General features: G+C 36.7%; 1 protein-coding gene across 2 annotated transcripts in view; it reads left to right on the top strand.

The window, feature by feature from the left end:
- wdr11 (WD repeat domain 11) overlaps window positions 1-12,389 on the top strand; it is a 79,378-nt gene that overhangs the window by 20,901 nt on the left and 46,088 nt on the right. For both annotated transcript variants that reach the window (XM_069899853.1, XM_069899854.1), the window contains exons 5-10: window positions 743-926; window positions 1,969-2,134; window positions 4,442-4,556; window positions 6,867-7,065; window positions 8,267-8,376; window positions 11,689-11,865. In XM_069899853.1, coding sequence (XP_069755954.1) covers window positions 743-926; window positions 1,969-2,134; window positions 4,442-4,556; window positions 6,867-7,065; window positions 8,267-8,376; window positions 11,689-11,865 — 951 coding nt within the window. The remainder of the gene's footprint in view (window positions 1-742; window positions 927-1,968; window positions 2,135-4,441; window positions 4,557-6,866; window positions 7,066-8,266; window positions 8,377-11,688; window positions 11,866-12,389) is intronic.

Genomic DNA, 12,389 nt, shown 5'->3' with positions numbered 1-12,389 from the left:
ACCATCCGTGGTTAATGAGTCCAATCTGATTTCAAGGTGCGAGTGGCCTGCCTTTGCCCCTTCTCCTGTCAGTGAGAACTGCTCCGCCGGGCATAAGAACTATGCCATACGTGAAGGACTTGGTTGTTAGAGGCTATTTGAGATGCACGGCATGAAGAACATTTGTCCCCACTACCACACGTCAACTATGACCACCTCTAGAGCCTTCTAGGACTAGAGGGCATAGATTTAAGGTGAGAGGGGAATAATTTAGAAGGCAACTAATATGCCATTTCTTTTCTCAGAGAATGGTACTTCTCTGGAATGGGCTGTCAAAGGAGATTGTAGAAGCGGGTACAATAACAACATTCAAGAGCCATTTGGGCAAATTCATGGATAGCACAGGGTTTGAGAGATATGGACCAAATGCAGGAAAATGGGATTAGCCCAGAATCCCAAATTGGTCAACATGGACTGGTTGAGATAAAGGTCCTGTTCTATTCTATATTTTCCAGTTCTTTTTAATACGTGATATAATGGGCTGAATGGCCCCTCTATTTTGTTATAATTTTTTTAATGATTCTAAGGTGAAATACTTCTGTGGTTCACATTTATTTTTATATGTAGATCTCTTGTTATTCTCGCTCATCATTATTTTAGGATAAAACAACTATAGATTCAAGGGAGAAAGTTTTTTTTGACATAAACCTTTTTCCAAACTTTTTTAAAGCAGCAAAATATTTACCGTAATTTCCTATTTCAGTACTGACCAGTGAAGGTATAGTATTTATCTCAGACTTTTCACCATCCAAACCACCCAGCAGCTCAGGAAAGAAGGTTTATATATCAAGTCCTCATTCAAGCCCTGCCCACACAAAACTAGCAGGAACTGGTGCCAAGAAAGCTTTCAACAAAGTGAAAATCCTCATCACTAATGAAAAACCAAAGTAAGTTGAATTTTAAGGTAAACCATTTGTATTTTACACTTTTAGTTGTTTTGAATTAATATTTCATTACTGAGAATAATCCCTACTAGTCATGAAGAGAATTACTATTTTATTTATAAGGCATTGCATTTAATGATACGAACATTAATAATTCAAATAACTTTCCCTGATGGTTTCCTATTCAGGAATATTTGGAAATGTGGAATTTGTTTACAATAACTGATGTATAATTTTAAAATGTATATTTTGATTATTATTTTACCAAACAGTCAACGGTAATTGAATTGCTTCGACAATATGTCATAGCAATATGTTTCTTCCAGTTGAATTGCTTTTTATTTTGTTCCTGATTGTGGCTGGACATTTTGGATCGAGGGATAGTCGTTTTCATGATTACAGTTATCCCAAAAACTTTGAGAAATTTATAACTTTTTTTTCCCCCAATAATAGCCAAACTGTTTAGCTTGTCAATAAATATGGGTATCAAAGTGCTAAACATATTTACTTATTGCCCAACTGAGCATTTCTGCATATTAAGAATTCTATTAATTGTTTCATTAATGTTAAAAAATTGAGAAAAGGATACCTTGCCATTTTTTGCTTGTCAGTCCAGAGCAAGGTACAGTGAAACCCTGATTTTACGCATCCCAATTTAACGAGAATTTGGGTATAACCCGATGAGTCATTGGATTTGGGAGTGGGGGAATCGGGCCCAACATGAGCTTATTGGGTGAAAAAATCTTTTCAACTTGTGATGTCATGACACCACCGAAGAAAAGTTTTGATAATTGAACTTTTCGGTCTTTTAGATATGTACCATATAAGGAATTAATGATGCTTCAGGCCACATTTAGCTTTAAATGCCAAATGTCAATTTTTGCTCTCAGAATTACTCCATATCTAAATGTTTTGAACTTCATCGGAATGAAAGGAAACATGTTCCCTCATTCTAAGGCATTTGGTTTCAATATTTGGGGAAAAACTAAATAATTTTTCACGTAATAAGCTTTTTGCAATTACATTTAATTTGTCTGGTTTTCAGTGCTGAGTCGGTAACTTTGAATGACTGCCTGCAGTTATCTTATCTGCCATCAAAGAGGAACCATATGCTGCTATTGTACCCCAGAGAAATCCTGATTCTTGACTTGGAAGTAAACCAAACTGTAGGCATAGTGGCAATTGAAAGAACAGGAGCTCCTTTTCTACAGGTAAATATTTCTCAGATGTGCTGCCTTTGTTTAACATTGACGTGTTCAGTATACATAGAGAATATTTAACATAGAGAATATTTAATTGATGGAATCTTGAAGATTCAGATTCCTTTGTCCATAGTAAAGAACATGTAATATTACAGAAAATTGCCTCTGCTTGCTATAAGGGAGACAGAGAGTAGCCATTAGAGTCGCTAAGCATTCCTTACAGTGAGAGAAGCAAAAGAGAGTCCCTTCAGAGTCACTGAGTGTCTGTTGATTCGCCTCCCGCGTTCCCACAACCTCTGTAGCCATACAGACTCCTTTTCGATCCATTGGCAATTACATCTGAGCTCCAGATGCAAACCTTTAACACAATCAGGAAACCTTCAGTGCCCGAGGCCCTTCAGGAGCCCTTGCCCTGGCTCCGATACCTGGTTCCCATGAGCCAGTCTCCAGCAGCCCACAGCCTGTATGAGACCTTCAACCGCGTCCACCAAACAGCCTGCTGCCTCGTGGGTCCTTCACTGCTGAGCCCCTCACTGTTCCACTGCCATGGTCACCTTCCTTGTAGGGTCACCTCCTTTGCTTCTCCTTCTCAACAGGAGGTGTACTTCTGTTTCAGATGCCTTGTTCCCCGAAATCTGCAACCCCTTGTGGCTGTTTCCATGCTCAGGTGGCGTCATCTTGGGCCCAGATCCTGCAGTTGCAAGATTTTGTTTATCAGCACTGTTGGCTCCTTTTACAGGTGTTTAAAGCCTGTACGGAGCCGCTGATGCTAGAACTGGGTGGTTGAACCCTTCGGAGCAGCGCTGTGTCTGCACTGCCATCACAGCAACACCAGCAGTGCTGACATTTTTCTTCAACTTGTTGAAGCTTGTTTACTTAAATTTATTGCAAGAAAATTTCATATTTAGAAGAATTATCCCATACTTTTGGGAGTTTAGAAAAATTCAAGACCATTTTGATGAAATATGTCAGATTCAATGAGGGTTTGACAAAATGTTTTTTGTGAGGCTGTTTCCCCAGGTTGGAGAGAATCTCGCAATAGCCTTGGACCATACTTTCGAAATTGTAGGTCTTCTAGAACTGACATGAAGGAAGGTTTTCACAGCAAGAACCTTTGGGAATTTTTAATCTCTAGAAGCTGGATACTTGGTCATTGTAGGTTAGGTAATATCCCTGGAGCAAAATGTTCAGTCAACGTTTTGGGTCAGGACCCTCTATTAAGACTAATGCAGGAGAGGGACATGTTAAGTGTAAAGAGAAAGGACTAGAGGTGGAAGGGGCTGGGGAGGAGTAAAGAGGCAATATGATACACAACAGAAGAAGGTGGAAGTGGTGGCAAGTAAGGTAGGGGATGAGATAACTAGGAGCATTGGGTGGGGAATGAAAAGTGAGATTGGCAGCAGGTAAAGGAGAGATGGAAACTAGAACTGAATAGGACATCTCATCAACTAGTTTTCCTCCCAAAACAAGTCACAATAAAAGGGTCGAATCTGAAATATTGACTGCTTATTTCTCTCTATAAATGGTACCTGACCGCTAAGTCCCTACAACTTCACTTTATACCCTCAAGATTCCAGCATCTACATTTTTTACTTTTCTTTGCTGAAGTAGTAATGGTTGGGAAAAGTAGAGCAGATTCAATGGGCTAAGAACTTCTACTCTAATTTACAATCTCATCTCTCTCCCCAGGTATAATCTGAGCATTTTACAAAACTAGAGTGTTCGTATGGGACCTTTTGAAAGCTGAAAAAGCGTAAAGCAAAGAAGCAATTACTATTGATTTCTATAGGGAAAATTTTTGAACGTTCTCAGATCCAAAAAATAACTCACCAAATCATATCAATTAACACATAAAACCTAAAATAACACTAATATATAGTAATAATAGCAGGAATGATATAAATACACAGCCTATATAAAGTAGAAATAATGTCTGCACAGTGTAGAATTGGGAAAACAAGTTTTGACCGCCCCGCTGGCCGCCTTTCGTAAAAGCAAAAATCCATTTGTAAAAGCGAACAAAGGTTTCTTTGTAAAAGCAAATTTGAGTAAAGTGAGAATTTGTAAAGTGTGAATACCTGTATCTGTAATAAATATACCATGTGGCTTTTTCCTGCTGACAGATATGGCAACAGGTGATGAGCATTACAAGATGTGTGCGAGGTCACTATTTTTGGTTTGTTTTGTTAACATTCAATATTTTCAGTTTGTACTGGAAATAACCATGAAATGGAAGTTTAGCTATTTTCTTATATTTAAATAGACCACACTACGGAAAGTCACATTTTTTTAAAGTTGCTTAGTTTTATGCCCTAGGTCATTCCTTGTCGTCAGCGAGATGCTTTATTCTGTCTTCATGAAAATGGTTGTATTACATTAAGGGTACGTCGATCGAATTCCAATTCACTGGCACTCCCCACTGAAGAGCAAGGTGAGCATTTCTTCTCTTCAAAGTTGCTGGGTGACAAAACATCAATGATTTATCATTGAATAATGTTAACAGCATCGAACTTGATTACATTATTTGAATGATTTACAGCCAGTATTCTAATTTTGGAGTTCTGTTGAAAATTATGAAAAATGTATCTATTCTTGTATAGTGTCAGTTATGACTCATTTGGCAACACTTTTTCCCTTTGAGCCTACTTGTTCAAGACCTCTTCTGCACAAAACACTGAAACATCCAGCTGAATCATTAAAGTTCTGTCAAGTGACACTGAGTTTATGATATTATTTTCCCCTCCCTAAATCGGTGTTTATAGGCTCATCATCGCAATACTCCTTTGTGTTTCCTACATTACAACAGCAACTGCACTGAAAAGTATCTTGGTGGCTCTTAAACAACTTGGGACATTCTGAATGGAATATGAAAGATTTCCTGCTTTTTTGTTTCCAAACTTAATGCAATTGATAGCCAAATTTTTCAACTAGTGCCTCCAGGGACTATTTAAACATGCCTCCATCCCAGAATTTCATCAAAAGCATAAAATCGAGTCCAATATCTTTATTTACTGTTTCTGGCAACTGATGGCCACAAATATGTCTATAATTTTCCCTGTCATCTTCTAAATTTTATCTCTTGACTAATTGGAACAGAAACTCTTATCCTGAGTTTGCAGCCCAAATTCAGTCAATAACATTTTCAAAGAGAAGTCCTTAATTAAGTTACTACACTGAGTAGTGGTTTTGTTTTATAGTTGAATTAATAAATTAGCAGTATACTGCAAATATATTCCTGCATAAGTCATAGGATTTACTAATAATTAGGATAAAAATATCTTCTTATTTGAAGAATTCATGCTGCAATTATCAACCTAATGATTTAGCATCAAATGACACTACATTTCATGTGCATTTTATAGTAAAGACAGTATGTCAGTTAAAATCGTGCATTTTGACAAGGGGAAAATAAAAGATTGGTTAACATGAACTGAGTTATTCTTCACATGGAAAGTCAGAAGTCAAAGATGGGACAAACAGTTTTAGAGAGGAAGGTCTTGGATGTGATGGTTAAAAAATGATTTTTCTGCTGTTTCAGTATAGTGTATGAATATGTTAGATACATTTTTTTGAATATTTTATTTTTGTTTTTCAAAAGTTATACATAGTGACATTTTAAATATACAATATATTAAACTTTTTTCTCACAAACACAACAGAAACAAAACAGTCCTTTCCTCCCTCCTCCCCTTCCATACATACAGATCCATTCACTGTCAGAGCTTACATATATTTTAAGTAAATAGAGGACAGTTGGGGAAACTTTATATACACAAAAATAGTTACTTTGATACCCTTTTTTGTTCCCTTTTATTACTGTATTTGGGCCCCTATGTGATCCAGAAATGGCTACCAGACCTTTCCAAAATTGTCGTATTTATTCTTTAAATTATGTGATTTCGCCCCCTTGCATTGGTGTATATGTATTAAATAAGTGACTAGGTGTCTGGGAGATATGATATGGTTCAGTTATGTAGAATATCTTGAAAGAAGGGGAAGACTGCGGTGAAAATATAAATTTTAAGAGTAAAACGAAAAACAAGTGTGAACAAGTCAAACTCAAACATCTCGTCAAGATTACCAGAGTTTCTAAAGGTCTTGGATAAGGCAAATAAGATTCTGAGTTGTATGTCTGGGCAGTGAAGGACAAAAGAGAAAATAAACCGGAATTTCCATGAAACATTGGCTGAGAATTATTTCTGTAATGATGTTGAGTTTTTAGTTTTCTATGAGAAAGATCTTCACAAGAAGGAAGAGAAGCATAAAAATATCTCTGGAAGGGGGGGTTATTGTTATAAAAGAAAAATTAACACTGAAATTATACAAGTCTTTCAAAAATGTTAAAAATACAATGACAGCTTAGATGGAAGTGAACACTGTCTCCAGCTCCGCTTCCTGCCAAGGAGTGTCAGAAAATTACAGATTTTCTGTCATATCAAGATCTAACAATGAGAAACTATTTTGAGAGTCTGAACTATGAATGATTACTGCTGAATATCTGGTTGAAAATATTTTAAATGGAAAAAAATATTAAAAACATTGAATTGACAACAAAGATATTAAAGCAGTGATGAAATAAGTGTTAATTCCATCTGTGATTCCTTTCCAATGATTTTTAATCCTAGATGTGTATAATTACTGAATCCATGTCGTATTTTTGGAATCTTTCTTTGGCTTGGAGGGTGAAAGGAAGTTTGCAGATTGTACATTGTTTAAATGTCTACTTTTGTAATGTTATTAGATCCAGATCAACCTGCTCAGGAACTTGCTTATGATCTGCGTTGTCAATGTGATGCTATCAGGGTCACCAAGACCGTTCGTCCTTTCAACATGGTGTGCTGCGCTGTCAGTGAAAATTCTGCTGCATTGATTGTCAGTGATGGCAGAGTGATGGTGTGGGAGTTAAAATCCAACCTATTGGGACCAAAACCTTATCACAGGTATCCTTGTCTTCGCATTCCATTTAAATGATTTCTGATATATTCTGGATCAACCAATTCACTGAATTACAGAAAATTATGTACAAAGCAGTTTGTCTTCTTGTTAATCTGATAGTTAAGTCACATCCTATTTCTCTGCAGTTTCCCCAAAGCCTGACCTAATTCACTTCTTTTTTTTGTCTATTTTTTCTCTTAAATCTGAGTGGCTGTAGTTCAATAGCCACTCGTGATAATACCTGTATATTCCATGTTCTAACGTGTATCTTTTGAGTTATAGGCTGCATGCTAAAACTGATGAATGTCATCTCAACAATCCAACTGATTGCTCCTGTGGTTAGAAATGAAGGGAATAATTAGTTCCCCTATAAATGTTCAATTTTCAAGGAACTTTGGTCATAATAGAGCATACTGATTCTTATATTTTCTCATTATTTATTCATGCTTACATAAAATAATGCAGTGTAAATTAAATTTGCATTGAAGTTTCTCTATCTATCATAAATAATGTCAATGTTCACCCTGATAAATTCACTAATTCTTCTTCCGTTGTTGAGACTGTCGATCTGGTAAGTTATTTAATTCCCATGTCTTTTGAATTTTCTGATTTCTGCCTTGAATCATAATGCAGAGCTGCTGACTAGAATTGTTCACTGAGGTACTGGACCAGTTCTAGTTCGACTGGGAAAAGGCCTCAAGAATATCTCTCTCGAGGGGCTGCACCTAGGGCAGATATTCAGGTGTGTGCTGTGCGTATGTACCTTCTAAGGATTAGACCAAGCAGCCTCAAATGATTTCATGCAGAAACTATTGCTGCCGATGGAAAAGTCATAGGATTTACTGTCTTTACTATAAAATGCACATGAAATGTAGTGTCATTTGATGCTAAATCATTAGGTTGATAATTGCAGCATGAATTCTTCAAATAAGAAGATATTTGTATCCGATGAAAAAGATTTCATTAAAAGTTGATTCTATGTCACTGAGGTAAAAGTTCAGATTATTCCACAGCACCTCGCATCTTCTCCTTGTATTTTAGCAGTGAAAATAATGCCCATTGTAAACTTTTTGTTATAATATTTTCATTTAATCATTCTATTGATGATAAAGCTTTCATTATTTCAGTTTTCATGTCAGCATGTGTTTGATATTTTTATTAGGCTTTATTGTTGCATTATTTATTGCTGTTTTGTATTTGTTACAGTTGCTCAAGTTCCACAGCCTCTCCTTTGTACAGTCCGGCTTCATTTTGTGGAATCCCTTTGAGCACACAACAAAGAAAGCTTCCAGACCTCTCCTTGGATAACATGATAGGTAACTGCAACATTCTGGTCTGTTTTGCTTTAGTAATGCACGTTACAGTAAAACGCTGATAATCTGTTAGCTCATGACTTGGAAATCCCAGGGTACAGCATCTGACATGCCAGTTGATGTTCCTTTTGACACACTGGGACTCTGGTTCCCCCACTCCCCTACAGCTCACTGGATTTACTGGAATTTTTATTACATTGGTGTGTAACATCTAAAAGAATTGAATTTCAAAATGTGTTTGAGTTTTAACAAGAACAGCATTTAATAGTCCCAAAGATTTTCCAGTCTGGCACCAGCATAGTACTGATAAAGATTACTAGAGTTTTAAGCTAGATGCAGAATCTATAGTTAAAATTTCTTTTGTGGGGGTGGGGAGAGGTTGGTCTTTAAGTACTTTTGATGCTGAACTCTCTAATATATTCAGTATAATATAGTTTATTTTTCTGGTGGGGAAAGACGAGAAGAGACTAAATATAAAGTTCCTCTTTATATAAAAACATCTCAAATTGACAGCTTTAGTTATAGTTTCTTTTTGTCTGCTCCTTTTATCCATTTTTGCCCTAGAATCCCTCTGTACTCAGAAGGGAGGCAATTGGCATTGACCTATAACATTTTCACCAAAAGTCTCAATGATTGTGATTGTGTTTGCCTGGTAAGAATGTTTCCAGGTTGGATGTTGCTTGGTTGGCATCTTCGATTCAAGATGATGCCAATCCTTATATCTGCTTGTTTACAATCATATAAGTAATGGCAGTTGAATATTAGACTCGTAGTGTTGTACAGCATGGAAAAAGACCCAACTCGTCTGTGGCAACAAAGATTTCTACCCAAGATCATGTCTGCACTTAGCTCATAAGCCACTAAATCTTTCCTACATATGTACTTGACTAAATATATTTTGAATGTTCCACCATTTTCACTGCCAGCTTGTTCCATCCCCCCTCGGGGCCTTTTTAAATCTTTCCCATCTTGAAAATCGTTGCTATCTAATTTTAGATTTCCCTACTCTGAAAAAGATTCTGACTATTTACCTTATCTATGTCCCTCATGATTTTATAAGCCTCTTCAAGGTTCTCCCTTAGCGTCCTTTGCTCCAGGGTGAAATGCTCCAGTTCTCATAATTCAAGCCCCCTAGTCCCAGTCATGTTCTCATGAAAATGATTTCCCACAATTGACAGAAGGCATATCCCACTCCACTGACTAACATTACAGCCTTTTGGGGAAAAAAAATCATGGAAGCAAAAAAGCAAAACCCTTAACTTACACTTGCCTTCCTCACCAAAGCCCAGTTTCTAAAAATGGATACTTTCACCACCAGCAGGCAGTTCTGCCTTAAGACAGTCCTTCTCAAAATGGTTGCTCTGCCACAGCCTGCCTGGCTCTCATCCTGTAAAAAGTTGTGACCAGTCTTTTGCTAAAACCTTTCCAGAAATATGGAAGAATACATAATTTTGCTCAAGAATTCCTACATTTTTTGAAAAATACTAAAAATATGATTGAAATTAACTCCAAGTTCCATTTTAAAAGTGCACTTTAATTAACTGATCAATAATCTTGAATCATATCTATTGTTATTCAGTTACTTCTGTTTCAATAAAAAAGAAAGGGAATAAGAACTATTATGTTTAACACTTTTTTTGACCAGTTTTTGAAATATAGTCACCCTTAAATGTGGGGATTTACAGCTAATGATAATATTTAAAGCCCTATTAATAGGTCATTAAGTAAGAATAACCTGTCTTTAGTGTTTCTCATGGACTTTTAGCAGTGAGCAGTTAATAGATACTTTAAATTTATTGGGAACCTCTTATTTCCTGTGGAGGCGGGGGAGGGAGGGGGAAGAAAAGTTCAACGTCCTTTCATTTCTCAGAGAGAATCCGGGGGACAGTTCGACCCAGCAAAGAGTAAAGTTAGAATGAAGGGGAATAGAGAGAAGTATTTTAAGTCGAGCAAAGCAAACCAGTGATGTGATAAAATATTTTGTCTGTTGCAGAGAACATTTAATATGATTGCATAACTGGATTTGATTCTCATTGTTGCACTCCAAGTTTGTATCTGACCCCACCAAGTATTTAAACTGCAAATATTATGATGAGAAAATGTTATAATTTTCATTTTTTAAAATAAACAGTGGAAAACCACACTTCAAAGGAAGGCTATGAGGGTGTTTTTAGTTCGATATCGATTTAAAGAACTAGTGAAGGAAGATTCAGTGTACCTGTAAAGTTAAACAGTGTGAATTTTCATTCAGTAGCAAACCATTGAGAGGGTAATTGTACTGTTGCTAGGTAGAGTGATTAGAGACAGCATGGAAACCATTGAAAACGTTATAAATGCAAGAAACTGACAAGCAGAGCATCAAGTCTTTCACCTTCAGAAACTTGTACAATTTTTGTTGAACTTTTAGAAAGGGACTTCTGCAAAATAGAATGAGACTGAAGAACCTGTAGTGAACCTTATAGCCCTTCAAGCATGACCAGACCTTTTCCATGGATTTGCTACATCTTTGATCAGTTCCACAGTGCTGTTTAGTTGTAAATTTATGCATGCACATTTTTTTAGATGTAATTCCCAAGACTAATGCCGTGAGCCAACTCAGAGTCTATGTTTCTGTCACTTGGATAAAAGAATGGAAATAGTAATATATGCTCTGAGAAAGGATTCATAATTGCTGTACATAATCTACTCAAGTAGAATTGTGTGTGGAATATTGAATGGCCGAAGTTCTCCTCATAACCATCAGTTTTAAAAGATGCATATAATTATGAAGAAATGTTGAGTACTTTTTAGGTGAACAATTTTAACATAGTTTACAGGAATCTCAGAGATGTGGTGAATATGGGCTAGTCATTCAAGTTATTTGGCCAGTGTAAGTCAAGGGTATAAATTTAAAGAATTAAAAGAAGGGTGGCATGGTTGGTGTAGTGGTTAGCGCACTGCTGTTACAGCACCGGCGATTGGGACTAGGGTTAGAATCCCATGCTGTAGGTAAGGAGTTTCTACATTCTCCCTATGCTTGCGTGGATTTTCCTCAGGGCCTCCGGTTTCCTCCCACTGTTCAAAACATACCGGGGTTTGTAGGTCAATTGGGTGGCACGGGCTCGTAGATTAAAAGGGTCTGTTACCCTGCTGTATGTCTAAAATTTAAAAAAAATATATAAAAATAAATGTGCAGTGGCCACCTGATTTTTCTCAAGCATGCCTCACAGAGTGTGGTGTCTTGATCTGCCAACTGGCCCTTTTTGATATTTAAGCTTAGTGTAATCTATTTTGATGTACCACATGACCTATCCTGGCAATTTATCTTTCCGTCAGGACAAAGAATAGCAATAGATGAAGAGTCTCCTAGGATTCAGAACCAACAAGAGGTTCAGCTGAAGTTCCTGCTGACTGGTTTGTTGTCTGGTCTTCCACTGCCACCATTTGTTGTACGAATGTGCCCACCACTTACTACCAAGAACATAAAGAGCTATCATCCATTGTTGGCGGTGGGTGAGTACTTGTTGCAGGTTTTTTATTTTTAGGATTAAGTGGAAATTCTTTACTATCTCTGCAAGCATGCACGTGTTTGTTCCAAAACATGAAGAATAAATGCAAATACCTCTCCAGAAGTAATCAAATTTGCACATGTCCATGGTCTTTATTATGATAGAACATTAGGCAACTTAGTAAATACAGCCTCTCCTATACAGCCAATCTAGGGAATGGTAGATGCTGGATAAGTGTATTTTTCTGGTTGCTTGAGACTTACTCTTACAATACCTAACTAATACACCAGCATTAATAAAAGAGTTTAAAAGACAAAAATACTATACTGTACCTAAACTGAACAAACTTCACTTGCATGAATATATAAATCTTAAAGCATTTTATTTTAATTTCAGTCATATTCTTTGAAATTCTTTTAACTGTCATTGCATCTGCAGGTTCCTCCCCCTCCATGGAACTGCCCAAAAGACGAACAATAACATTATAGATAATTACCACCCCTCCCCTCCAAGTTTACAGATAAAGCC

The sequence above is a fragment of the Narcine bancroftii genome, chromosome 10 (assembly GCF_036971445.1).
Source record: "Narcine bancroftii isolate sNarBan1 chromosome 10, sNarBan1.hap1, whole genome shotgun sequence".
NCBI classification, from domain to species: domain Eukaryota; kingdom Metazoa; phylum Chordata; class Chondrichthyes; order Torpediniformes; family Narcinidae; genus Narcine; species Narcine bancroftii.
This window is presented reverse-complemented; position numbering and strand designations above follow the sequence as displayed.